The 26,489-nt window shown below is 35.0% G+C and overlaps 6 protein-coding genes across 8 annotated transcripts; 1 reads left to right on the top strand and 5 right to left on the bottom strand.

Annotated features, from left to right (window-relative positions):
- Positions 1 to 2,927: 2,927 nt before the first annotated feature.
- LOC124912025 (pentatricopeptide repeat-containing protein At3g02330, mitochondrial-like) lies at positions 2,928 to 5,908 on the bottom strand. Its single transcript, XM_047452580.1, has one exon. It carries the CDS (start codon positions 5,693 to 5,695, stop codon positions 3,131 to 3,133), a length of 2,565 nt encoding a protein of 854 aa, XP_047308536.1. The 5' UTR covers positions 5,696 to 5,908; the 3' UTR covers positions 2,928 to 3,130.
- Positions 5,909 to 6,758: 850 nt separating this feature from the next.
- LOC124912023 (subtilisin-like protease SBT6.1) lies at positions 6,759 to 12,288 on the bottom strand. Of its 2 annotated transcripts, XM_047452577.1 has the most exons (10): positions 11,550 to 12,288; positions 11,355 to 11,483; positions 11,134 to 11,286; positions 10,645 to 10,761; positions 10,167 to 10,351; positions 9,804 to 10,067; positions 8,518 to 9,586; positions 7,352 to 7,855; positions 7,217 to 7,277; positions 6,759 to 7,071 (listed from the first exon to the last, which is right to left on the bottom strand). In XM_047452577.1, the coding sequence occupies exons 1-10, from the start codon at positions 12,135 to 12,137 to the stop codon at positions 6,977 to 6,979; spliced, it is 3,165 nt and encodes a 1,054-aa protein (XP_047308533.1). In that variant the 5' UTR covers positions 12,138 to 12,288; the 3' UTR covers positions 6,759 to 6,976. The 2 variants fall into 2 exon arrangements, with proteins under 2 accessions (XP_047308533.1, XP_047308534.1); XM_047452578.1 differs by lacking the exon at positions 11,550 to 12,288 and having other exon boundaries at positions 10,645 to 10,771.
- An 831-nt stretch (positions 12,289 to 13,119) lies between these two features.
- Positions 13,120 to 14,189, bottom strand: LOC124912529 (protein SYM1-like). 2 transcript variants are annotated; one of them, XM_047453165.1, is made up of 3 exons: positions 13,929 to 14,189; positions 13,749 to 13,843; positions 13,120 to 13,676 (listed from the first exon to the last, which is right to left on the bottom strand). In XM_047453165.1, the coding sequence occupies exons 1-3, from the start codon at positions 14,103 to 14,105 to the stop codon at positions 13,268 to 13,270; spliced, it is 681 nt and encodes a 226-aa protein (XP_047309121.1). In that variant the 5' UTR covers positions 14,106 to 14,189; the 3' UTR covers positions 13,120 to 13,267. The 2 variants fall into 2 exon arrangements, with proteins under 2 accessions (XP_047309121.1, XP_047309120.1); XM_047453164.1 differs by having other exon boundaries at positions 13,123 to 13,676; positions 13,749 to 13,846; positions 13,929 to 14,188.
- Positions 14,190 to 15,315: 1,126 nt separating this feature from the next.
- On the top strand, positions 15,316 to 17,840 carry LOC124911510 (pentatricopeptide repeat-containing protein At5g21222-like). The gene is made up of 4 exons (XM_047452010.1): positions 15,316 to 15,458; positions 15,537 to 15,718; positions 15,792 to 16,688; positions 16,776 to 17,840. Exons 2-4 carry the CDS (start codon positions 15,647 to 15,649, stop codon positions 17,595 to 17,597), a joined length of 1,791 nt encoding a protein of 596 aa, XP_047307966.1. The 5' UTR covers positions 15,316 to 15,458; positions 15,537 to 15,646; the 3' UTR covers positions 17,598 to 17,840.
- A 136-nt stretch (positions 17,841 to 17,976) lies between these two features.
- Positions 17,977 to 19,072, bottom strand: LOC124911614. The gene is made up of 3 exons (XM_047452117.1): positions 18,662 to 19,072; positions 18,366 to 18,551; positions 17,977 to 18,258 (listed from the first exon to the last, which is right to left on the bottom strand). Exons 1-3 carry the CDS (start codon positions 19,070 to 19,072, stop codon positions 17,977 to 17,979), a joined length of 879 nt encoding a protein of 292 aa, XP_047308073.1.
- Positions 19,073 to 21,105: 2,033 nt separating this feature from the next.
- LOC124912653 (protein tesmin/TSO1-like CXC 5) lies at positions 21,106 to 25,523 on the bottom strand. The gene is made up of 8 exons (XM_047453300.1): positions 24,910 to 25,523; positions 24,250 to 24,357; positions 23,927 to 24,104; positions 22,998 to 23,351; positions 22,793 to 22,887; positions 22,617 to 22,711; positions 21,469 to 21,876; positions 21,106 to 21,388 (listed from the first exon to the last, which is right to left on the bottom strand). The coding sequence occupies exons 1-8, from the start codon at positions 25,155 to 25,157 to the stop codon at positions 21,255 to 21,257; spliced, it is 1,620 nt and encodes a 539-aa protein (XP_047309256.1). The 5' UTR covers positions 25,158 to 25,523; the 3' UTR covers positions 21,106 to 21,254.
- Between the last annotated feature and the right edge of the window lie 966 nt (positions 25,524 to 26,489).

Here is a 26,489-nt window from a genome sequence, read left to right as displayed (position 1 = left end):
GCTTCGAAAGGCCAACAGTTTAGAAGAGTTACAATAGGATGATTATGTATTATTTTTAGTGGATAATTAATAAAATAGGATAGTTCTGGCACATTACCAAAACAAATCAGTGGGACTGAAGAAAAATGTGAACCCTGAATCATATGATCTTCCACGCCTTCCACGATTATCTTCATCACTATAAACAAGATGTTTGAAAAACAACTCATCTGTGAGAGTCTGACAGTAAAAAATAAGATGATGAAGTGTGTATTCTATATAAATGGAGGTAAGTTGCATATAGCTTAAGAATAATGTCAATAGATACCTTCTACTTGAAAGCAAAGCAATAATGGTTGTGTAAACAATTACAATTGAAGCAATTAGTGCCGTTCCAAAGGAGACCCTTACTACATACTCAGCTGCTGACTGTATAGTAACAAATATTGAGTAAACTTTTTTACCTTTCGCCTAAGAGTGTAATCTGGTGAGTTAAGTGCTTGGGCAAATTTCTCCCTAGCCGAATTTCTGTTCTCTATTTGTGCGTTCTTGTTGCGAATCAAGAGCCATCGGGCCAATGGAATCAGAAAAAATGAAGCAGCATAAACCTAACAAATTAACCTAGATTATTAGACATATATAGGCAAAACCATTAAGCTAAAATAGCAAGGAAGTTGTATATTTATTCACACCTGAAGCCAAGGGAAAATGGTACCCACAAACGAAATGAATCCAGTTGGTGCAACTGCAACAGTTCTTCAAATGAAACAAGATCAAGTCAGACGATTTAGTGTAAAATGTGAGAAAAGTTGGATCGTAATTCTTTGTCAAATGCATTTTTTGTCACTTTAACAAAAGTTGATACCAAACTCAAATAAACCAAAAGAATGATTATCGTGCTTAAGACGTACTTTAGCATGCCATCGAGTACAATTACGCCAAAGAGATTGAGAGCACCGAGACCAATGACCATTGCTTTCTCAGACGAGCTGGTTTTACTGCAAAGCCAAAATATGTTTTGTTTTGGGGCAATAGAAAAACTGTTTTAAAATGAAACCCTACCTGAATTGCCATTTTTTCTCCTCGAAAAACTTCTGAACCCCTCCTACCCAATCGGCCCATTTCCTCCCAACATATTCTTTTCTATTGCTCCTCTGGGGAGAAACTGTACGCTGTAACGACGGAAATCTGTATAATATATTTCCCTGTATAAAATAAACCACACAAACAGATTGAAACAACTAGTGCTTTAACATATACATTTTTTAGAAGAGTAACATCCCAACATACCTCGTCGTCCACCTCTGGCTGCCCATCAAACCGCAAAAGCACAGGTAGGATGTATGAATCATCCTCCTGGAACAAATCACGAAAAAGAAATCTAGAATCAATAGGAAACGTCACTTTGGATTTATTCGGCCTCATAACAAGGATATCATGCAAAATCAAGAACTTGCAAATTGGGGAAGAGAACAAACAGTTTGAAACCACAAAGAGCATACAAATAGTAGTTTTTTTTCCGACCAGAGTATTTTATGGTGAGGAGGCTGGCACTACATCCCACCTCCCACTTCACTCAAGGTGCTTTAAGTGAGAACTGAACATAATACATTACTAATTTAAGGACAAACCTCTAAATTCCGAAAAAAATAAAATAGCTCAAAACCTTATAGAAATGGTAAAAATGTTCACTCTCAATGGAGTCTCAGTGTAATCCCCTTAAGTTGTTGCTACCTTGCCTTAGAATTCGTAAGTAGTACACGAGTGAATTTTATACTAAGACTGAAGTAGTCCGAAGAAAACTATAACTGAATGTTGCCCCATGGTGATAATTTTTTTTTCATTTTTGGACTATTTTGTACTTTTTTTCAAAGTTTAGAGGCTTAATGCTTTTCAGAGTAAGATATGAGGCATTTTTTTTTGTCCTTTTTTCCAATATCCTATTATCATAGAGATTGACAACTTCAGGAATGAGAATACACTTACCGTTGTGGTCTTAGGATCAAGATACGGAGCAAGTTCTTCAGCTGTGACCACTCCGCCATTTGATGATATGTACTCCCCAATCTGTATGTTTATGTGCATTGATCAGGAATGATTGTATGCACACTAGTCAGATGATTGAAGATAGACTTGAGAAGTAGTCATTTACCAATTTCCAACGCTCCTCTTCTATACCTTGATTTGGATCACCATCCCCAAAAACAAATGAGAAAATCTAAAAAAAAAAAAGGAAAATCCAAGTTGCCAAGTTAGCATTTGTTCTCAAATCCCCACCCTCTCCCCCACATTGTTCTCTGACGATGTCCCCTAGGCTCAAGGGGCCTTCTCTTTCTTTCTTCAATCGTGGAGATCAGGACAAGTGGGTTGGTTCGTCCTCATGAGTTGCAGCCTGCAATCCGAACTGAGGACAGGTTTTGGGGGTTAGCTCACCCTCACGGGATCGCGACCCTTTGTCCCGGCCATTGTAGCACGTGTGTCGCCAATGACATAAGGGGCATGATGACTTGACGTCATCCTCACCTTCTTCCGTCTTATCACCGGCTGTCTGTCCAGGGTTTCCAACCTCAACGATGGCAACTAAACACGAGGGTTGCGCTCGTTGCGGGACTTAACCCAACACCTTAGAAAGCTCATTTATGGGTTCGCGAACATGTTCGTTTAGAGTCTCGTTTACAACCTTGTTTAGTATTTATTAATAAATTAATATTTAATAACAAAGAAAAGAGAAAGATATTCACCTAAGTTGTAAACGAGCCGAACTTGAGCCCGAAGAATATATGTTAAACGAGCTGAGATGAAACCTGAAACTGTTTGGCTTGGCTCATTTACAATGCTAAGAATCTATAATCACTAATCTCTCACAAGTCACAATTGGATTCCAAACAAGGCCTTATGTTTAAATTCGGGAACATTACCCATCAAATCATCAACTAAAACACAAAAATATCATTCTTATTGTTTTTCTCTTTTCATAAATGCATTCAAACAGGGTTTTCTTTTCTTGTAAAAAAAAATCGATTATCTCATATCCTTATCAAGCGGATTTTTCCTTTTCAAAAAAACCCTTCTCCAAACAAGTTTCGAGTCTAAAACATAAACCATATTAATTAAGAATTATAAAGACAGCAAAACTTACTTGATTGTGTTCTTAATCCATAAGAATATCCTCAAACCAAGTCATTTCAACCATTAGCAAATGAAGTTGTTGATAAATCTCTTGGCCTCTTGGATGAGCCTTGTCCGCAACTACAAACATATGTAATTCATTCTTAACTTCAATCCAGCTGCAACCCGGTTCCTTCTTTAATCGACCAGACCGCATCATCTTCCTAACCTCTTTAACTTCATCCCACATTCCAGCATCAGCATAAACATTTGACAATTGAATTAAGGCAGCCGAATCTTCATTATCCATCTTCATAATAGCCTTTGCTGCTATTTCAGCTATCTCAACATTCCCTTTCAATTTACAAAGATTCAGCAATGTTTTCCAAGTAACATCATCAGCTTCAAACGGCATCTCTTGAATAACCTCCAAAGCTTTTCTAATTTGACCAGACCTTCCGAAAATATCAACCAGACAAGTGTAATGCTCGAGCTGAGGATCCAACCCGTATTCTTTCTTCATCGAGTTGAAGTGATTCACCCCTTTCTCGACCAGCCCCATGTGGGCGCATGCACGGAAGATAGCAACTAGAGTGGCGTGAATTGGCTTCAATCCCTCGAGCTGAAGGCGATCGAAGGTTCTCAACGCCTCATCAGCAAGACCGTGATGAGCGTAGGCGGTTATCATCGCGTTCCACGTCACTATATCGCGTTTTAAAGATCTCTCGAAAATCAGTTTACTGTCGTCCAAGATTCCGCATTTCGAGTACATGTCCACTAGCGTGCTGGATATGAACACATCTTGTTGAAGATTGTGTTTCGTAATTTGAGCGTGGATTTGTTTTCCGAGTTCGACTGTTGCTAGATTAGAACATGTATCGAGAACAGTGGCGTACGTGTAAATGTCGGGTTCGGCTTGTTCTTTCAACATCTTGAAGAAGAATTTTTGGGATTCTTCGCTTTGGTTGTGTAAAGAGAAGCCTGAGATTATAGCGTTCCATGATATAATCGTTCGTTCTTCTAGCCGGTAATGAATCTTTTCTGCCTCGTCAATCTTCGCGCATTTGCAGTACATATCGACAAGTGAACTCCCGACAAACCAGTCGAAACCCATGCCAGATTTCACTATTCTCGTATGAATTTCCAATCCTTTGTTAAGAGATTGTTGACTCGAACAAGCTTTCAGTACGCTACCATAAGTGAAGTCATCGGGTTCCATCCTGGATCGCAGCATCAAGACAAATATCGAAAGAGTTTCGTCTTCTTCTCCGTTTTGAACATAGGCTGCAATCACAGCATTCCAAGAGACAGCATCCCTTATTGGCATCTCATCGAACACTCTGCGTGCAATAAAGGAATCACCGCACTTTCCATACATGTCAAGAACAGCATTCGCCACGCAAACTTGAGACCATAGACTACTCTTTAAAGCCAATCCGTGAATTTGGATTCCCTGTAAACGACCCTGGATCAATGAACAAGCACTTACTGCTCCTGATAGAGTTATTTCATCAAATGGAAGACCAGACTGAAGCAAACGTTTGAATATCTGCAAAGCATCTAATCCTTGACTACTTCGAACGCAGCCAACAATCATAGCATTGTAGGATTGCACACTATGATTTCTCAACGAATTAAATAGCTTTCTAGCATCAGATAATCTGCCAGATTTTGCATACATATCTAAAATTGAAGTTCCTACTAACATATCAGATCCGAAGTTAGTCTTTAAAGCATGAGCGTGTAACTGAGAACCAAACCCAACTTCACATAAAGCTGCACATGATCTAAAAACGCTAGCATAAGCAGATTGACTCACGCCAACTCCATCTCTCTGCATTTTCTTGAAGAGTTCCAAACCACCGTAAAGCTGTTCATTTTGAATACAACCTGCAATGGCAGCACTCCAAGAAACCAAATTCCTTTCAGGCATTTCATCAAAGAACTTCAACGATTCCTCCAATTTCCTACACTTTGCATACATGTCTATCAATGCACTCCCAGTTACCACATCACAATCAAAACCCATGAAGACTGCAAGTGCATGAACCTGTATCCCCATCTCATAGTTATCCGAAGAAGAACAAGCTTTTAAAACAATGGCAAAGGTTGCTCTATCCAACACCAATCTCTCCATCCGCATCATCAGCAGGAACATCTCTAAGGACTTCCTGTACTTACCAATCTGTGAATACCCAGAAATTAACGTATTCCACGAAACAACATCCTTCACAGGCATTAAATCAAACATGGAATGTGCAACCTCCAGGTTTCTAGATCCAACATAACCAAAAATCATGGCATTCCATGAAATCATATCCCTGTGAGGCATTCTGTCGAATACTTTACGTGCATAATCTAAAGTTGAACATTTTATATACATCTGCATTAAGCAATTCGTTACAAAAACAGTGGGTGTGAAATGAGTCAATACCATCCGGGCATGAGCTTGCTTCCCCGGAAATATCGCCGCTCGCTGCGAACATTGTTGGAATATGTGAGAGAAGGTTCTCTTTCCTTCTGCTGCAACGGTAGTCACTGAACGGATATGACGAAAAGAATGAAAATGGAGTTGAGGAGACAGACAGAAGAGGAATCGCGTGAACATAGGTGAGGTAATTTATGAATGGCTGCGGCGCCATGCTCTACACCGACGGCGACGGCGACGGCGATTTCTTCCTCCAAAGAAGAGAGAAAGATCGCTTCACAAAGTCACCGAGATTTGAAGAAAAATTAAATTATTGCGGCGGAGGAAGAATGAAGAAGAAACTGCCGTCTCTTCCAAATCAATGGCTGTCCAGCGCAGGGCAAGGCGGGAGAGAAAGGAGATTGGTTTTTCCTTTTACTAGTAGGGCATTTTGGATTATAAAAATAAACAAACAAATACAAATTTCAATGAAATATTATATTTGATTGAAAACCAATTTTTTTACCAAAACATTTTGGAAAAAAAAATTTAAACAAAAATAATTTTTTTTTTCTTCAATAAATTATTATATTTCATTCCTAACCCAATATATTATTTATTTATGCAAGATTTGTCACTAGGAATTACAATTATAATCCATTTAACTATTTCTGATCTGAAATGTTCCAGACAATTTCTCCCCCTGTGAAAATGGTAACAGGGTCTGTCCTAGAGTAAGAGAGTCGAGGTTTGATCCTAAATCGATATATGTTTTAACATGTCATTTAACTAACTAAGTTATATTATTTTTATTTAAAATAATACAAACTTATTATATTTATTTAATAATATATAAAATATAATTATTTAAATTAAAAAATAAGAATAATTTTCAGTTGTAAGAAAATTCCAACGTAAAATAAGGCGAGAATAGTAGTTAAAATATTTCAAAATAAAACAATTTAAGCATAAATCTAGAATAATCACGAGCCACATAAATTGTATTTGCTATAGTTCTTTTGATCAATAGAAAATTTTGATGAACTTGGGTGCTCACTTTCCTTTCACATGAAAGCATGAGAGTTAACTTTTTGTGCTCAATCTTTAGCACTAGTAACAGTTTACTATTTGTTTGACATAATAACATAAATTGATAAAGAAATGATCTTTTGAATCCAAATCTAGATTAAAAAAAATAATTATATAGAAAAATGAAAGATGTGATAAGCAATGGAAAAAGATATAAGCTTATGTTCTTCTGTACTGTGTGTAATGGATGCTTGCTAGTATACACTATTTAAGTACCAGAGTCTACATAATAATAAAAATCGCCTACAAGAAGAAACTGAACATAATCATAATCGAAATTATAGTCAATTCTACAAAACTTACCATCATCATCATCATCAGAAATTCCTAATCATATCAAAGCCATTTTTATGATGATTGTGATGATATCTATTGCATAAGAACTACTTAAGGCTATAGGTTGGTGAATCGGGTGGCCGAATTCGAACCTTTCCTCCTCCTCCTTCGCTTTTGCCGAATCCTCCATAAGCTCAAGAAAAGCAGCAAACCTGCCAAAATATTTCAAAAAGATGAATTCTACTCCAATGTTATATCATCTAAGGTCTTGTTCGGTTGGTTTGGGTTATTTCGGTCTTTTTAACCGGATAACCTAAACCGAACAATGGCCGAGTAAAGTACCACCAAAATACTAACCACAAACAGCGACAATGGCAGGAAGGAGCCAACGACTGGCAGCTAGCACGGACATATCGAGCTGCACGAATTAAAAAAATGAAGTACACAATGAAAATGCAAAAAAAAATTTAAAAAAATAAGAAAGTTTCTTACTTCATCTGCACTGAGTATACCCAAGTACTTATTCCCGGTAGACACATCTTTTATCTTTGTTGAACCGGGACTTCTCAAATTGTAAGTCTCAGACGCAAAAGAAGAAGAGTTCAAACCTATCCCCAAGTCGAGGACTGGATAGCCTGGCAATCTACGGTTTCTACCCCTGACATGTAAGTTATATCCCTTTGTACCCCATACTTCAAACCTGGAATCACTTCCACATACCAAGGGCTTTCCAACAACAGCAGAATAAGCAGAAAAGTTAATATCTGTTCTTCGAGAAGGTAATTGGTTGTCATTTTGGTAGATGGGTTTGTCTATCCTCACTTTCCCTGAGAAAAGCACAGGATCTTTAACATTTTTGCTGGTGAAATCCAGCATTTTCCTCAATAGCAAGTAACAATTCGTAACCATGTGGCTGCTGTCTAGACAGTTGGAATCTCCGTATACTGCAATTCGACCACTGCCCGCATCAAGAAAACCAAGAATAGGATAGTCTGCCTGCATCATTCACATTCAAAGTCTTAAACATTAGCAATTCCCAATATAAGACTCCCTTTTATGTGTAAATATTTGTGTGTAAAATCTATCTTCTTTTCTTTGGTTTTTTCAACCAGCTGTAAGAGGCTAGCACAACATCAATTGAACCTATACCTCAGCGTCTTAGGTTAGACTCTTTCGAATGAAGCTATCATGGGCGGATAAAAACCTAACTTGTGGTCTAATCCAACCACAAAATGAAACTGGTGACATGTTTAACCAAACGAAAAAGTATGTGTTTCTCAAAAATGTTAGGGCCATAACCCAACCATAGTTTTTTTCTTAGACCAGAACCTTTTAATCCGGAGGAGGCTCACGCCATAGCCTCCCTTAATCAAAGTGTTCTAAATGGTTATAGACTCTTAGTTCAAAATTCTTACCACTTGAACTACTAAGGATGGGTAGCCCAACCACATTTTCATTTGTCAAATAAAAGTGTAATCTCACTCTGCTATTATCGATCGAAAAACATATTTGTTTTTGAAACACACCAAGTTGGGTCGACCAACAAGCTTCTACTTAAGAAGCAGAGGCACTCTAAAACCACACAGCTTTATTTTCGAGCATTACAAATACAAATCAGGAAGAAATAAATGAGAAACAGAGGACGGATAAGATTTTACCTTAGACTTGGAGCTTAAGATGTTCTGTGTGGCTCCACTTTCTGAGCTATCCATGAAAGGGAAGCTATGTACATACCCACCTCGAGGAAACCTAACAATATCTGTCCCAGAAGCATATCGCGTCTGCTCGTCGTCAATAAAGAAATCACCATTCAAAATCTTATCACCAAATGCAATACCCAAAGGGGCCAACAGATCATTCAAGGCAGGAACATTAGCGCCACCTGTCACCGGGGTCCACCAACTTCTCGTATTATCATCGAAAAATCTCATTTTCACCATCGTGTCTATGTTATACCATTCGGAAAACACTATAAGGCCTAGCCCGGTATGAACAATGTCATCCCTCAGTTTCCTAATCTCCTCAGGGAAATACTCATCTTCAAGATCAACCAATAGGAGTGTTCCATACTGATGAGCGTCAAAACATGTCAGAGGCGAACCTAGAGTCTCAACATAATATCCAGCCTCCGTCAGCATATTGAACATTATGTGAAAATTTGTATGTAAATGGTCGCCATGCCAATCGAGAATGTCGTTACGAACATCTAACGAGTCTCTAGGAATATAACCAGGCGGGTATTTTATATTGTGAAACTGATCCCAAAGTATGCGGTTTGATCTCGGAGGAGTGGGGATCACTTTCAGCTTCAAGCGAAGAACACAAGTGCTGCTTCTTTTTCCAGCTTTCTCCTCTTTATCAGAAGGACTGATCACATTGAGAGTTATATTGCCTTCAATTTCACCGGAGAACTGAGCTCCTTCTTCTTTAATTTGTATGTAGAGGGCTAGGAAACCAGTCCAAGGCCAAATTACCTCTGAATATTTGAAATGAATACTAAGAAGATTACCCACTTCGTCTGAAGGATTCCACGTTGGCGAACCTTCAACATAACCAATTACACCCATCCCATTCAAAATGGTTGCGTTAAAGACTACAGGCATTGCACCCGCATAGAGTGGTTGTCGGCAAAAAGGCCACGAATAAGGACAATCTGTATAATCAAGTACACCAGGGAAGATGCTTGCTCGAGGTTTATAACTCTTTAGAATTTCAAAGGATTCTAACCTGACATAAAAATGATATATAACAATAATAAAGAACTGATTTCCATGCTGGAGGAACGCTTCTTCGGTAAAAAGGGTTTGCTTTTTACTTTCATGTCATGCTTTAGCTGTTGTGCTTAATCGACCTCATTTTCATTTTATGCATGGACCATTTTAAAAAATAAAACTAAAATCGTGAAAAATACACACATATTGAACCGAGAGGGTGAAGAACTTACAGATCAACTCGTCCTGCACCTTGTTCATACATATTTGGTCCAGGAAGCTTCGAAGCACCTTCAACAAGTGCTTGCTTCATGCTTGCGGGATTTAATATTTTCTTTCTTTCAGTTTCGGGAATGACACTAGCTAGAAGGCATACTACCCCAGCCACTACTGGACTTGCCACACTAGTGCCCGATAAACTTTTACAACCTGTACTAATTTTCGATCCCATAATCTCCCTCCCATATGCCACAACATCAGGTTTCACACGACCGTAGCTATAAAAAATAAAACAAAAAAGATTTCACTTTGGCATATATGGTCCAAACAGAAATATATATCAAAATATATCCGCCCATCCATAAGTATTTACATACCCATGAGGGATCTCCCAAGTGCTCATGCCACGTGAAGAAAACGAAGCTATGTGGTCATTGTAATCGATGCCACCAACACCAATAACATCACTTTGATCTGCTGGATTGTTTAAAGTACCATAGAGAGGTCCATCGTTTCCAATTGCCGAAACCATGATGATATTGTTAGCTGTCAATTCCCACACCTGTTAAAAATTCACATAAAAAAGAAACATCCATGTTTTATGAGGACTCCAAAGGGATATCATTCTAAGAAATAAAACCTTACATTTATCTCAAATGCATATACAAATTTTAGCAATAAACTTAATGCATAAAATCCCAAAAGGTTTGAAAATACTAAAGATCACTCTCGAAGCAGAAAGACAAATAAAACTGATTATCATGAGCAATTCTTCTAACCAAATAGTATACAAAATGAAATTCAGATGAAATACAAGAACAGATCACATCACAAAAGGCAAGAGAGGGAAGTTACCTTCTCCACAAATGGAAGATCCAAATAATCAGGTCCACCTATACTCAAATTTAGAACATCCATATTCATTGCAATAGCATAGTTGAAGGCATCTAGGAACCAAGAAGTGTACGACACCTGCAAGAAGCTGAACTCAACCTTCTCATAACTTTGCAAATGACAAAGTAGACAACAATCAAAAGAAACAGAAACCAGAATGTGGACGAACAAACATAAAAAAAACTTAATCTTAAAGGCCCCTATTTGGAAACACTTTTGTTTCTTTATCTAGATCCAGATCAAGATCCAGATGAGAAACAACTAACAACTAAATTCAACTTCCAAATGTGATACCATCTGGGGATCCACATTAAGAAGTATAACAGAAATGGTGTTCTCAAGAAGATAGCAACATCAGAGCTATGATATTTACCACTGATAAACACTACCAAGTGCGAGGAAACAGTTGACAGGAGGTATTATTAATTATCCATGACCAGTTTACATTACCTGAGCATCTGTAAATACGCGAAATGCATAGATTTCAGTGTCGGGTGCAAATCCAAGACACTCTGAATCTTCACCAGCAATAACACCAGCAACAAATGTCCCATGACCAAGATTATCATTCAATGTATCCTCATTTGTCCAATTTGTCCGCTCCTGAAACATAAATTATTTATAAATAGATAGGGCTAAACCTCTATATGGGATCCTTAGGAGATGCATACCTTGATGTTTCGGAAATGTGGGTGATTTGCTCGGATGCCAGTGTCAAAAATAGCCATCTTCACTTTTGCCCCAGTATATCCTTTGGACCAAAGCGTTTCGGCACCAAACAATGATGTAACTTGAGATCTCTGAAACATCAATCTTAAGTAAAATTCATAAACACTATATCTTGTTTCTTAACGCAAACCACTTACATCCATCAAGAGGTTGCGTCTCCCATCAATGCTGAAATTAATGGAAGCAGAAGCCACACCATCCTCAGTCTCACTAAATGACATTGCCGTGAAAATCTTTCCAGGCCGCTTCTGCCCATCGACAAAAGCTCCAACTCGCTTCGTTTTCTTACCAAGTAAGCTCATTTGATAGCTTAAATCTACCCATACATCTTTAACAAGCTCCAATTTCCGAATCTCTTCAATCAAGCTTTCCTGAACCCCATTGTCAACCTCCACCAGGCCGAAGTCTGTTGGAAACTTCGCTGCAGGGTTCTTTCGCTCAACCCATTTCCACCCGCTAACTCTTACGCTCTCTTCGAGATAGATCTTGTGAGCTTCCGCTTTTTTGTAGTCATGAAATCGAACAATATAGTTCTTAGAATCAGTTACTGTAACCTCATCGGATCCTTCTATGATCGAAGTTGAAGCTAGGGTTTGATTTTGATTTTGATTTTGGGGAAACAACAAGTGGGTTCCGTCTAAAGAGGGTCTGAAGAAAAGGAGAGCGATTGAGATGATAACGACGACAATCGATAATTTGAATCCTAACATTAGTGCGTCGATCATGACGAACAAATGATCGACGCCAAATCTTTCCACATCGGAGAAGAAAATGAGAGAGCGACGAAGAAGTGATTTCTCAGACGATTTACATGCAAGTAAGTCTGCGATTTCGAATTCCTTAATTGGGTTTGTTTTGACCTCTTAACCCAAATAGCAAAGAAAAAGCTTTCTCCAAAACAAGAAAACTCTGTATACTAACTCCAGTTTTTTCCATCAATCTTTCTTCAAGATCACTTTTTTTTCACTCACTTAATTTCTATTAGTTTTGTCATTGAACTTTATTGATTTGTTCATTTTTCTCATCTTTTAAATACCTAAGCAAATTTATTACTATGTTTTGTTTTTTTAGTTTAGAAGGATTTACTTCAATTTAATGTGGTAGTAGTGAAATTGAAATAATTGTTAAACAATCAGGGACATTTAAATTATTGTTAAACAATCAGGGACGATAGTAGGACTTGTATGCCCGATAGTCGGGTACAAATATTTTAAATTGGGGTCGGGCATTGGGAAGGGAGAAGGTACCAATTGGATATGGGTCGGGATGAGAAATGTACGAAACTCAAACCGATATCTGATTATATTAATATAAAAAATATAATGTTTTAAATACATTATCGTTAAAAATATTTTAAGATCTATAACATAAATATTTAGGTAAATAATGATATTATTAATTTTAAAATTATGTTTCTTCTTATTCGACTTCTACTATTATATAAGTTTTTAATCGGGTAGTAGGGTACTCGTCGGATCAGGTACTCGACGAATTGAGAATATGATGGAAAAAAATACTTATGTTGAAGTTATGATCGAATAAAAAAGATCGGATTTGGGGATGTGAATAGGTAATTCACTACCCGACGAGTAAGGTACTCGTTGTCATCCCGATAAACAATACGCTCTATCATACTTTATCCTATGTCAATGCACATAAACAAGTTTACATTCTTTTGCTCAATTTTATCAAGATTTTCATTCAAACTCACAAATGAATTTCACAAGTGATTCTAATGAAACTCGAAAACTTTCCTACAATATACACAAATTCCTCATAACATAGGGTAGGGTTGGCTACTACAATCAAAATTAGAATGATCTTTTACAAATTAGAAGGTTTGTCGTGATCCCTATCATGGTTTTTTTATTCCCTTTAAACGCAGAGAGTTTACAAACCGTTGTTTCCAAGCAACATCTTTTTGTTGTTCCATCCACGACAAAAAGACACTATCCAACAAGCAAAACAAGTTCACATAAAGGAGTTGGTATCTCACATGAACAAATCCAAAGTTTACCATTTGGATAAAAGGCCATACACCACCTTCCAATATCAATGCAGGCATGAAATCCCTCTTAACACTTTCCTTCACTTCATAAATACTTGTATTCTTACCGGATGAAAAACCCATGTATGTTAAGAACGCCAACAAACTCAAGGGCCCGAAAATTAGGCTATCCATTGCAACTTTACAAACCACGAATTGAACCGACCTGGCTTGTAGATTAAGCCTTAGCCTCATAAATTGGTCCAACCATTCATACCTATAATAGTCAAGAATTTGAATTTCACATACAAAATTAAGGAATGTATCATGGGTTAGAGTAATTACAAACCATAGGTGACCGGTTGGTCCAATGAAACCAAAACCGAACATGCTTGTTACAGCCACTCGTTTCCAGTCAATCTGCAGGAAGTTATCTTCTCCATCCTGCTGTTTTTATAATTATACACGATTCCTTAATTCCAACGGTCAAATGCAGAAAACATAAAGATTCTGGAAATTATTGACTCACTGTCGTATACGACGTGGCGGCGGAGATACAAAGGTTGCGCCTTTTGGCGGCGGAGAAGGAAATCATGGATTGAGCAACGATATCTCCGGCGGCCCAAAGAATGCCGGAGGTGGCCACCTGAGTTCTCACTGGATGAACTGATAAGCAATTCTGGTACCATCTCCATATATTTAGCATCTTTTAGGGTTTAGAGGATTAAGAATTTAGCAGGATTCATGAAAATACAGACTTTTGAATCTGTTCTCCGATGATGTCCCGCAACATCCTTTGAATAGGATAAGTTTTAAATACTAATATGTCCTTCAATTTTTGTTAGTTATTCAATTGACATCTAAAGTTTATTAGCCAAAATAACTATTAAAGTTCATGTATATACTATAATTAAATCTATACAAAACAATATTAGAAATTTGAAATAATGTTTCCTCTGTTTTTTAAAGAGAAAAGAAGAGAAATAGCTTTTTTTTATTATTTTTTTAACATCGGGATGTGTTTTTTTTCTATCACTAAAATTTGAATTGAAGTTGTGATTTTGTTTGGTTCGACATCCTATTTAACCGAATTAAATTTTTTGTTTCGAATCTTTATGATTCGTATAATACTCTTAGTCATTAATGAGCCGTTAGTTGTTCATAATATCTGATTGTGTTGGTTATCTGATTACCGCATATGTGTATATGTCCGTAAAAAAGAGTTATGTAATTGATTTTTCATTCGTAAACTTTTATATGATTTGTATTAGTAAATGGTCAATTATTATTTGGTAAGACCTTTTCGAAGGTTGTTTATCAACTTTTATTTGTCATTCAAAATATTTGATATAGATTATTTCGACATCTTTTTGTTAGTTTGTTCGACTTGCTATCCTCGTTTAAAAATTTTAATGTGTTCATTTTTTTTGGGTGAACTTCCATAAATGGTATGTTGGTTAGATATTTTTCATTTAGAATTTTTTAAAATTATTTATATAATTTGATATTTAAATTATCAATTGTTTTCTAAATAATATTATTAATTATTTAATTTTTAATAAGTAACTCTCAATTAAATTAAATTAACTTATAAAAATAAATAAATTAGAATAGTTGTAAATTTTATATGAGGGGCTAAAGTTATAAAATTAGGACTAAATGTGTTATTAATTGTATTAAATGACTATTCCTTTTTTTTAAATGTTCAAATAATGCATTAGTTTTGAAAAATAATAATTTCAGACAACCCAAATATAACAAAAAAAAATAAATAAATAAATCCTTCACCAGATTAAAAAAACAAAAGGATTACAAAATTAACAAAAAGGAAAAAAGAAATCTAACGTGGAGGAAGCTGTATCTATTATAAATATTTTTATTTAGAATTCTTATCGATGTGGAAACGTCTTCAACCAATCAAAAATCTTAAAAGTTCATTCGGTAATTTCTATGGATAAGATTTTCTGACGACTCTTTTGTTTCTTCTTCTTCTTCCTCCTCCTCTGTCCACTCTTCTTCTTCAGCCAGCAAATGCAATTCATGGAAACAACTGAAAGCAGTAAGCTCTCTATCTCTCTGATCAAAATTGTTCATTTTTAATCCAAGTTAACACTGTATTATTTGCTTTGTTTATCAGTTTATAGCTTTCTGATTCAAGAACCAGAGCAAATTTCCCAAAAACAAAAATTACTTTCATTCTTAATAATCGGTTTTTGAGAGTGAGATCGACCAGTTGTAGCCAAAGAAATGCTGGGGGAGTTTAGCAAAGAGAGACCAATTAAAACCAATCACCACCGAATTCAAGCTTCATCAACTGCGGTATTTCATCTTTCATTCACCAAATTTTAATCAATCTTTTACAAATTCTGATCAATTGATTGATTGATTGCAGGAAACAACCCATCAATCAGAAAAAATTAACAATACCCAGATGCTGCAGCAATCTCGTTGTCTGATTTGCTTAGAGAACAAGAGTTGTTCAAGAGTTCGTTCAAGAACAAAGTTAATGAACGTTCTAATCGAAAGTGGTAAGCCAGAAGAAGTGCACTTAATCTTCAATGGTTTAATAGAAGAAGGCCATATACCAACACTAGTAACATACACAACCATCTTAACCGCTCTAACCTTACAAAAGCGTTTCAAATCAATCCCATCTCTCATTTCCAAAGTCGAACAAAACAACATCAAACCAGACTCAATCTTCTTCAACGCAATGATCAATGCCTTCTCTGAAGCAGGAAAAGTTACAGAAGCCATGAAAATCTTTAGAAAAATGAAAGATAGTGGCTGCAAACCCACAACCAGTACTTTCAACACATTGATTAAAGGATTCGGAATCATTGGTAAGCCAGAAGATTCGATGAAGCTACTTGAATTAATGTCTCATGAAGAAAATGTTAAACCAAATGATAGAACCTTCAATATATTGGTTCAAACTTGGTGTAAGAAGAACAATGTTAATGAAGCTTGGAATGTGGTTTATAGAATGGTTGATTTTGGTGTTAAACCAGATGTTGTTACTTATAATACTTTAGCCAAGGCTTATGCGCAGAATGGGGAAACCAATCAAGCAGAGGGAATGATATTCGATATGAAGAACAATAAGGTTGTACCAAATCAAAGAACTTGTGGAATCATCATTAATGGATACTGTCAAGAGGGTAATATGATGGATGCTTTGCGGTTTGTTTATAGGATGAAAGAATTTGGATGTCGTCCCAATCTTATCATCTTTAATTCTCTCATCAAAGGATTTCTTGACATTATGGATACAGATGGAGTCGACGAGGTATGATTTGTAGCAAATTAATTACCCATATTCATATTCTAATCAAATTCAATTATTCATATCATATGATCTTCATGATTCTGACAGACATTGACATTGATGGAAGAATATGGTGTAAAACCAGATGTGGTAACATTCAGCACAATCATGAACGCTTGGAGTTCACAAGGACAAATGGAGAAATGTCAAGACATTTTCCAAGACATGGTGAAGACTCGAATAGAACCCGACATTCATGTTTTCAGCATTCTGGCAAAAGGATACGTTCGATCAGGATCACCAGCTGAAGCAGAAGCTGTTCTCAAGACAATGAAACAATACTCTGTTCGTCCAAACGTTGTCATCTTCACAACAATCATCAGTGGATGGTGCAGTGCAGGGGAAATGGAATACGCTATGAGAATCTACGAAAGAATGTGCCAACTTGACATCTCCCCGAATTTGAAAACATTTGAAACTCTTATATGGGGATTTGGAGAAGCTAAACAGCCATGGAAGGCTGAAGAGTTGATTCAGGTTATGGAAGAAAAGGGTTTTAAGCCTGAGAAGAAAACAATTCAGTTAGTTGTTGATGCGTGGCGTTCTATCGGGTTAGTTGATGAAGCCAAGAGGATTTCACAAGATGAAGAAGAGTATAATATAGAAGCTTCTTATTCAAATGTCTTGCAAATACCAACAACTATGTCTTCAAGTAATAATGGGAGGAGCCATATGGTTATAAATTATTATGGAATCCAATCTGAAAGTGTTAGCATCAAAATGAAGCTTCGAAATCATAACCTCAGCTGGGGGCGAAGATCGTTAACTACACAACCGCAGCCCAAAACTTGCAAATTGCAGTCTTGTGTTATTTACAGGCCTCATGTAAATTCTTCATCTTCTTCTTCTGGAGTGGTGATCTGGAACTGATATGGATCGAACCGATAAATGTTTTTAAGGTAAGGTGTACATATATATCATGGGAATATCTTGTTGTAATATAAACTTTGTTGGATTTGGTTATGTTATGGATCAATCATTTATAATACAATTATTGTAAAAACCCTGAATTCTCAAAATTAAGTAGCCTAACATAAACCTTAAATAATTGAACACCTCTGTTTTTATGTTTCATTTGGGCTATATAAAAATTTGGATAGATTGGTTCAACTTTAAGGTGAGAATGACCTATAGCAACAGTTATCAACCTTTAACGACGGAATTTTCATTGTGGTTATTGCTCAATATTTATTTAATTTCACAAGTAAACCATAAAAATAAAAGTGAATGTCAAATCTAACTAACATTCCTATATCTTTGTACAAGACTGTTGTCTGAATTTGATTGTTCTAATGTTATTTTCCGGGTCAATGGATAAGGAACAAGAGATATGCAATTTGTGTCGTGTCTTGACCAACTTCCCAATCACATATCCTATCGAATGAATGTCCAACTCCAGCTTTATCGGTATTTCTTTATTGTTTCTTGAAACGGGCAAATCTCCTCTAGCACCATATAACGGGACTTTATCGCCTTGAAGCCTAACATATACCAAACGATGACTATTTCTCGGCAGATAGTACCTCTCCAACTGCAACAACCAAGTAAAATAGTTTAAAAAGTAAGTTATATTATTATCGACAGTGTCATAGAGCCGTCGCTAATTTTAGGTTTTTGATGTTAATGATTGTTATTTACATGACCGGTGGCAACAACTATTTCTGAATAGAAAAGTTGAAGAGGATAAATGTTGAGTTGAATGCCAAAGAAAGTGGCCGGATTGTGTATGAACAAATTCAATGTGGAGTTTATTGTTATCATCGTTGTTGGAACACCCGAATAATCTGATCCTTGTCCCATAAGGAAGTTATGCACCATTAGACTCTGCAATTAATGTTCATAAATATTTAAGGTATGAGATATTATTATTGACCTTTTTGGTGAACAATCCTAGCCTTAGCTAGGTTTTTTGTTGTAAAAAAATAAATAAATACCTCGACCAGGATTTGAGGTTTTAATGGCGTACTGACTCCCCATAAGATGAAACATAATAGAAAGAAGATCGAAAATAACCCAAACAGGGCGATCAAACATTGGCATCTCCAAATCATCAACTCATCATCATCCACGTGGTGTTCTTCATCTATCTTGTTGAATGCATGCCAACTTTTTTCATTCTTTTTCCTGCCAAGCCACGAAAATCCGTGAATCCTGCCGGATATCCAACTGCCAGAGTATCCGAACGAGGAAGAACGATGCGACGGTGAATCTGTGATCGATGGATGTGATTTGTCACCGTCATTTGATTCAGTGGGACTATGCACGTAGTACACCACCGGTTTCGGGAATAGAGGAGACGATGGCGCTATACTCGTCGCGTCTGATTCCGATTTTGTTTGAGCCATTTCCTCTTTTTCTTGCCCCCGAATGCTTGAATAAATTGAAAGATTTGTTTGCATATCTATCTTAAATTGCTTAGATAAGTAGAAACGTGTAAACAATTGAGAGTGGGAAAAGTAAGTTAGCCGGTTTTGGAAATGAAAACCGGAAATGATTCTGTCTTTGCATGTTACCGACGCTAAAACGTTGTTTGGCAACATTTCCATGTTTGTCGCTAAAAGAATTCTAAAGCCTTAAATGTTGCAAGACTTTTATTTTTATATTTATTTATTGTGTGTGATGAACCGGAATCTATGCATGAGAATCCGGTCGAATGATTCAGATTACATACGCCATCATCTTCCAAAGGATTGAACCGCTAGATTCAAGCCCCTAAAGTTTCTCAACTTGAACAATTTGTCCCCTCAACCTTTTTTATGTTGTGCATGACCCTTGAACTTTTAGGATTTGGAAATTATTAGTGGGAATAAATACATCACCTTTGACAAGAATTTTAAATTTATCAATGATATCCATAACGATAAATATATAATATTTTATATGTATATCCATAACTTTACTAATGATGTCACATTTATTCAAAAATGGATAAAAAAAAATATATAAAATATTAATTTTTAGTCAAGTTTAGATAATCTCTTTAATAGATCAAAATATTATTATTATTATTATATTTTTTATTAAGAAATTAAAAGTTGAGAGTTTGATTTTCATGTCAATTATAATAACGGTTAAAGATAATTAAATACATTAAAAAATAAAAATTAAATAATAATAATAATAATAAATTGTACATGGAAAATCCTGATCTAATTAATTAAATAATAATTATTTAAAAAATAATATTTTCACATTAATTATATTTAACTTTTTAAATAATTTATTAATCTATTTAAATTATAAATTAAAATATTTATAATATGTTATTTTAAGTAAATTTTAAATAAATTATTATATAAAAATTATAATATTTGAAAATTATTTAGGAAATTAAATATATTGATAAAATTAAAATAAATCATAACATCCAAATAATCACTATTATCACTTAAGCTATCTTAGTAAGTTATATCACTCAAGCTACTTTAGTGAGTTATTAAGTCTTAATTTTAAATAGACTAAATTTAAAATAATATTAATTTTTTTTAATCTTATTATATAATAATATAATTTTACCCCAATTATTATTTTATTATTTCAATTTTTATAACTCTTTAATATAATTTTTTGTTATATAAAAAGAGTTGCAATTAAGTTGTTATATAAGAAATTATATATAAATTTTAATTAAGTAATTTTATAATTATCACTAATATTATGTATGACAAGATTAATAAAAATAGTGTAAATTGTAAAAAGTTAAATAAAAAGCAACTAAATAAAATATTAATAAATTGAAATTATAAAGTAACTGAAATATAATATTTTAAATAACAGGTTGATGCACTATTTAAATAATATATTTTTAATTTTTAAATATATATTTAAATAATATTTATAAAAGAATTAGTATTTAAGAAACTTTTTTCTCTTTTTATTTTGCTTATGAAACTTACCATAAGTCAAATGGTTAGATTGTAGTTGGATATGATCATGTAGATAATATAATTTCTTTAATAAATATAATGACTATATACACACATAATATGTGGATTAAATTTGATAATTTTTTAATAAAAGAAAATAGATTTTTTCACTAAGAACCACACAACCATACATGTTGGAATTACATGGATTTTAGGGTTTCTTTATAGGGTGGCTTTTGTTTCCCTATATAGCTGAGCTAAAAGAGAAAATTTGTTTTTTTTAAAGGATTAGAATATGTAATTTTATTTTGTTAAACCCTTTTGCATAAATTAGAGATATTGAAATTTTTCTTATTTACCATCATGCCAAACAAGTAAAACATAACTTAAATTTAAATTTATAAAAAAAAAAATATCTAATTAAAATTCAAAGAAATAAAAATAAACAGTCATTCAAATGAGGCGGTTATACAAAATTAATTGATAGTCCACAAACGAAGAACTACAGCCAGTTCAGTTTGAATGACCGTTGTTGTAAAAATAATAATAATAATAAATAGTAATGTATAATCATTTTGCTGTAGTAATCTTACAGAGTATTGATCTACTGAATTGAATTCATCTATTGGTTAACCTTAATGCTCATACCTTAATTCTTCACCTATGAATTATGAGTACTCTTTACTTTGGTATCCCCGTTTTCCGAAACAGTTGTTGATCCTACCCTGCATTCATTGTCGGAACCACCATTGCTGATAGCCAATCCAGTTCTAGCCAGCGAAGAACATTCCGACTCTGTTAGACATGCAAAAGGGTATAAGCTTTATTGATTTTTTTAAGAGATCAGCTTGATAAGGAGAGAAAAGAAAGCTAACCTTTTATTTCTCCCAAGGTAATAAGCTTGTTTAGACAATCTCGAAACTTTGTCAATACAATTCTTTCTTGTTCTATGTAAATGTCTGACATCTTTTGTCCGCTAGACAGCTTTGAAGAAGTGTTATGGTTGGTCTCTTTTGGGGAAGAAGCAGAAATAAAAATGGAATCTTGCTCATCGCACATTAGTGCTAGAGTTCCTGGAGACATCGGTTTTCCTTCTTTTGGAGCAGCATCTGAACCGGATGAATCTGGATTGTTGTTTCTATCAGCTGCGATGCCACTCGGACTAGCATCAGTTGTACTTCTTTCAGTTGCATCTTTTTGGTTTTCTAACCTGTCTTGAGTTGAGGAGACTACTGAATTTTCTTTCTGTTCTTCAGTCTGTTCATCCATTTCATCCTTTTTGTCTGCGAATGATTATAGAAATGAAGGACTCACATTAATAGCGATTATATTCAAATCAGCACTTCAACTTCCGTTTGAGCCATTTTGACTAAAAACATAGACTGGATGTTATTTTCGAGGGAAAACATTAAGATTTCGAGCCCCTCTGTTTTCTGTTACCTACTTTAAGGGTGAGTTTAATATTTAATTTTTCTTTAGTTTTTTAGTTTAGTGTGCCCGGGCCAGCCTTTACAAGCCTCGGCTAATCCTGGAGGAGGCTACTGTCATAACCTCCTACTTCAATCTGGTGCTTTCATCGAGATCTTAGGAATGTAAGCCCCTTAGTTTAGTGTTTTAGGTAAAAAAAAGGAAGTTCATTTCCATTCCTCAATGTGCATCAAAAGCTCGTTTTGCTTCAAATTTTTTTGAAAAGAGCTCATATTATTACATCCTGTGGACAATTTTTTGTTACCTTTAAGTTTTAAATCATCTATACACAATCTTTGCATCTCCTTAATCACAATTCTTGACCTAAGTATTCTTTTTTCTTTCAAAAATCATACAATACATTGTAATTTGAGCCATTTCTAAGAGTTCAGGAAGCAAAACGAGTTTTTGATGCAAGTTGAGGAAGCAATATGAACTTTCCAAACAAGAAAATAAAAAGGTTTTAAGATTTTCTGTCAGAGAACAGAAATTTAACATTTTTCAAGTTGAATGGTGAATTTGAGTTCCTAATATCATGTACAATCCAACGAGTTACCTGTCAGTGTCTTTGCAGCTTCTTCTGAATGTACAACTAAAACCGAACAAAGTTCCTTTAAGTCCTCTGGTTGAATTATATCAGCTAAGAGAGACCTACATCCACATTTTCTAGTCAGTTCTATAAAACTTAGTATAGCCAAAAGATCAGCAACATTCACAACATATTTTAGTTACCTGTAAGTAAACTTTGAAGGACCCAAATTTGCAGCATGGCCAACAGCAATGTTAGACATGGAAGGAGAATGTGCAGATGATTTTACCTGGTTCGCCTGTCACACATAAATATTTAACTCGGATGCCTTAGTTTCACAAAAGTCCCAAAAAAAACGAAAATGAAAAAAAAATCACAAACAACTTTTCAAAATTGAAACATATGTACCTGTTGGAAATGTGGAAGCTTGTGAGTGGGTGAATCTTTGGTGGGAAAGAAGAGTTCTTGACCTTTTCTCTTCTTGGTTAATTGAGGGGATCCAAAGCCAGATGAAGAACCAATGGCATTAGTTATGGCAGCATTTGTTGCCTGCTGGAGGTAAGCGACATTTGTATGTTCTCCTTGGAAGAGAGCTTGTCTCTCTTCGCTCCCTTCAAAATTTTTGCAGTCCATACATTTGCAATTTTCAGAACAGAGAATGTTTGCTTGAAAACACTCGCAATATTTCTTCAGACATCCAGATTTCTTGCAGTGACAACCCTTGTTGTGTTTCCCCAACACCAAGACATCCCGAGCTTCCTCCTATAATCATATTAAACACTACTAAGTTTTAAGTACTCAATTCAAGCAAGCCCTTGATTCTGTAATCAAGGTATTTCAAAAATAGGAATTTTAGCTAACCAACAAGTTTCAAAATAGGAATTACAATGAGAAGTCGCATTTAGATTGGCGAAATAGCTAACTACCAGAACCTACAGTTCACTTGTTTTATAATTAACAAGGAAAGTGTTGCACGTGAAGATTTTGTTGCTACATCAAGTTTTTCTTTTTGATAAAGTAAGACTCTTTTCCACTAAACCATGGCCCCGTGGGCAATACTCAGAAGAACCATTACAAAGCAATATAACGAACAGATACATCATCAAGAGATTCAAGACACAGAGAAAGAAAAGAAGAAAAGACAAGCATCGGCCAAGAAACAGGTGTGTGTTCGATGAATGGAGTGCATCGCCACAACTCTTCTGGTTCAAGGCATGAATCACACATGTGATGAAATGTACTTAATTAGTTTGATTCTTAACATGGTCAATGTGACTTTCGCGTTTACTATGATCTTAATAAAATTCTCATTAAGAAGGAAAAAGAGAGATGCGCACCCTACTATCTTTCGCACCATGTGGGCTACTAGCAATTTTTGGTCTGAATGCATTTGGATTCCGCTCTAAGGTTGCTTCGACTGCCTCTCTCCTTGCAGGCTCGTGTTCAACATTATTGTGGCAATTGGTACAGTTGCACCCATCACAATAGATGCCAGATGCAAAACATTCACAATACCTGATAAAAAAATACAAATCAACCCGATAAGAAACACAATGCTCACATCTGAGAAGTCAAGACCATAAGTTGTACAAACAACTAGCCCATTTGAAAACAAACTTTTTTTTAATAATTTTGTATACATGGTTGGATCCACACTTACAGCTTCAAGCATTTTGAATGTTTACAGTTACACTGCTTTTGCTTCTTTGGAGTACCATCTTTAACATCAGCATTTGCTCTCTGGCGTGTCCTGGGAGATTCCGGCTTTCTGAAGAAATAAAAAAAAATGATCATCAGTTATGTTTCTTGAAAAGGAGAAAACTTTTCATAAGAACCACAGTCAAACCATCACTACATAAATGCCCTGAATTGCTAGTTATGTACTCTTGAGCATAAAACAAAAACAGTGCCCTAAATGAGTCTGCAAACAGGATAAAGATTGAGAATCATATATTACCATTGTCTTGCATCAAACCCTAATAATACAAAATGCCAACAGAGGAAGAAATAGTTAGAAATCCCTACTTCAGGAGGTTCCAAAATGATTTGCTCACAAGAGTTAAGCTTTTGTCAGCATCAAAGTTAGAAGATCAGTCATTACAAGAGAATGTCATAAATTCAACTCATAATGGAATAATGTTGGATTTCCTATTCCAGGAGTGTTAGTTTATTAAGTGTTTATACATATAGATGATTGTTCAAACTTAGAAAGAAAGAAAGAAAGACACATGGTTATTAAATTCGTTCATCTTTCCCATATATCGCGAGAGTTTCAGATTCTAATACATGGGAGATATAGATTCACAAAAGTAAGGCTTACACAGGACGAATGGAAGAATAAGGCATCTGGGTTTGCATCGGCATCAAAAGCATCGTTTGCTGCTGCGTCGGTGACTGCATCTGAGCCATTGTAAGAGGCAGCGGTCGCAGTAGCTGAGGTTGAGCCGCCGCCGACCGCTGAGGATGTTCCGGCAACGTGACAGCTCCGGATGCGGCGCCATGTCCTGTAAAATCCAGCTGCCTCGCGAGTTTTTTCGGCGGCACATCCCCTCCTTCAGCTTTCTCCATCGATTTCAACGATTTCTAAACCAAACAAACAAAAGCTGAACTCGAATTCAGTGATGTTTCTCTCTGAAACATAAAAAAAAATCAGCAGATTTTGAATCGGGCGTAGCTGGGTATCAATTGAAAGGCTTTAAGAATCTGTTGTTTTCACGAAAACAACAAATTTCCAATACAAATACCAATCTTTATTTGAAAACACAATCGCGGATTGACCCGAATCAAAGAAACGTAAACCAAATTGCAATAACTTGATGGTTTCTCAATGCGAAAAAGATAGAAAATTTCTCCGATTTTGAGAGGAAAATCGAATAGAAAAGAGGAAGATTCAAGATTGGGTGTGAGAGAAACTGCGAATGGGTTTTTCTTTCTTCTTTCAGTACTCCCTCTCCAGCTTTTGAAATTCAATTTTGTTGTTAATATTTGACGGTAAGATTAATAACACTCGTTTAATCGGACGGTTTACAATTAAAGTTTCATCTAATGGCTGAAATTCATAGAGAAGCCGATGGATTTATGACAACCGTCCGATTTCAAGACCTTCCTTTTGTCAAAGAACACGTGCGGACTTTGCCTACATTGAGAGCGAGGATCTCCCGCCGTATCAGCATATGAGAAACACACTTTCGACCATTTAGAACATGACACGTTGCACTTCCCATTTTTTTATCAACTATTTTCATTTTTGAAAAAAAAATCGTAATTAAATTATTATTATATTGATTAATAATAGTATTAGGCAATAAATTCATTTTTGACAATCTCAATATATGTATTTGACTTCTAATTTATTTTTACTTATTTTATTTAATTAACATTTTATCTCAATATTTATATAATTTATCTAATATTTTATATATATAATGAAATTATTCCTCAAACATGATTTTCAAATATATTAAAAATTTACCTTTTTTATCCACTTTTTCTATAAAAGAGTTTAGTCTAATTTAATTATAATTTTTATATCACTTTTATTTTTATTTTGGCTACTAAAAAAAAATATATATTACAGTAGAAATGTGAGATTATTTATAATTTCTTAATTTTTTTTTTAAATTTAATTTACTATTTGTTTTTTAATTTTTTAAAAAATAACAAAATTCATCTTTATACACTCATTTTTCTCTATAATCTTTCTTTTATTTTTGTTAAGCATACTTAAAAAAAAAATTAAGCACACATATAGTACTTATTTATTATCAGTGTTGGCCCTAAGATTTGGACTGCCCCAGCCTCCCTCGGGTAAAAAAGAAATCGATATTTTTGTTGTTACTTATGTCTAATTTAAAAAATGGATTAAAAAAATAACTTTTGATGAGATTTCAACCCATAATC

This window comes from Impatiens glandulifera, chromosome 8, assembly GCF_907164915.1.
Source record: "Impatiens glandulifera chromosome 8, dImpGla2.1, whole genome shotgun sequence".
Taxonomy (NCBI): Eukaryota; Viridiplantae; Streptophyta; class Magnoliopsida; order Ericales; family Balsaminaceae; genus Impatiens; species Impatiens glandulifera.
The sequence above is the reverse complement of the archived record's forward strand: the minus strand, read 5'-3'. Positions and strand labels throughout refer to the sequence as shown.

Bases quoted from the DNA above. Each gene is read 5' to 3' on its own strand.
- LOC124912025 (XM_047452580.1), bottom strand. From the start codon at position 5,695: ATGTTCACGCGATTCCTCTTCTGTCTGTCTCCTCAACTCCATTTTCAT.
- LOC124912653 (XM_047453300.1), bottom strand. From the start codon at position 25,157: ATGGAGAAAGCTGAAGGAGGGGATGTGCCGCCGAAAAAACTCGCGAGG. The intron at 24,358-24,909 runs GTAAGCCTTACT...TTATTTCTTCAG, and splicing joins TATTCTTCCATTCGTCCTGT to AAAGCCGGAATCTCCCAGGA. The intron at 21,877-22,616 runs GTAACTCGTTGG...AATCATTCGCAG, and splicing joins AGCTGCAAAGACACTGACAG to ACAAAAAGGATGAAATGGAT.
- LOC124912529 (XM_047453164.1), bottom strand. From the start codon at position 14,105: ATGCTAAATATATGGAGATGGTACCAGAATTGCTTATCAGTTCATCCA. The intron at 13,847-13,928 runs GTGAGTCAATAA...TTATAAAAACAG, and splicing joins CCGCCACGTCGTATACGACA to CAGGATGGAGAAGATAACTT. The intron at 13,677-13,748 runs GTTTGTAATTAC...TGACTATTATAG, and splicing joins GGACCAACCGGTCACCTATG to GTATGAATGGTTGGACCAAT.
- LOC124912023 (XM_047452577.1), bottom strand. From the start codon at position 12,137: ATGATCGACGCACTAATGTTAGGATTCAAATTATCGATTGTCGTCGTT. The intron at 10,352-10,644 runs GTAACTTCCCTC...AATTTTTAACAG, and splicing joins ATCTTCCATTTGTGGAGAAG to GTGTGGGAATTGACAGCTAA. The intron at 7,856-8,517 runs GTAAAATCTTAT...TGAATGATGCAG, and splicing joins TCTTAAGCTCCAAGTCTAAG to GCAGACTATCCTATTCTTGG.
- LOC124911510 (XM_047452010.1), top strand. From the start codon at position 15,647: ATGCTGGGGGAGTTTAGCAAAGAGAGACCAATTAAAACCAATCACCAC. The intron at 15,719-15,791 runs GTATTTCATCTT...GATTGATTGCAG, and splicing joins TTCAAGCTTCATCAACTGCG to GAAACAACCCATCAATCAGA. The intron at 16,689-16,775 runs GTATGATTTGTA...TGATTCTGACAG, and splicing joins ATACAGATGGAGTCGACGAG to ACATTGACATTGATGGAAGA.
- LOC124911614 (XM_047452117.1), bottom strand. From the start codon at position 19,072: ATGGCTCAAACAAAATCGGAATCAGACGCGACGAGTATAGCGCCATCG. The intron at 18,552-18,661 runs GTATTTATTTAT...CATTAATTGCAG, and splicing joins AACCTCAAATCCTGGTCGAG to AGTCTAATGGTGCATAACTT. The intron at 18,259-18,365 runs GTAAATAACAAT...TGGTTGTTGCAG, and splicing joins TAGTTGTTGCCACCGGTCAT to TTGGAGAGGTACTATCTGCC.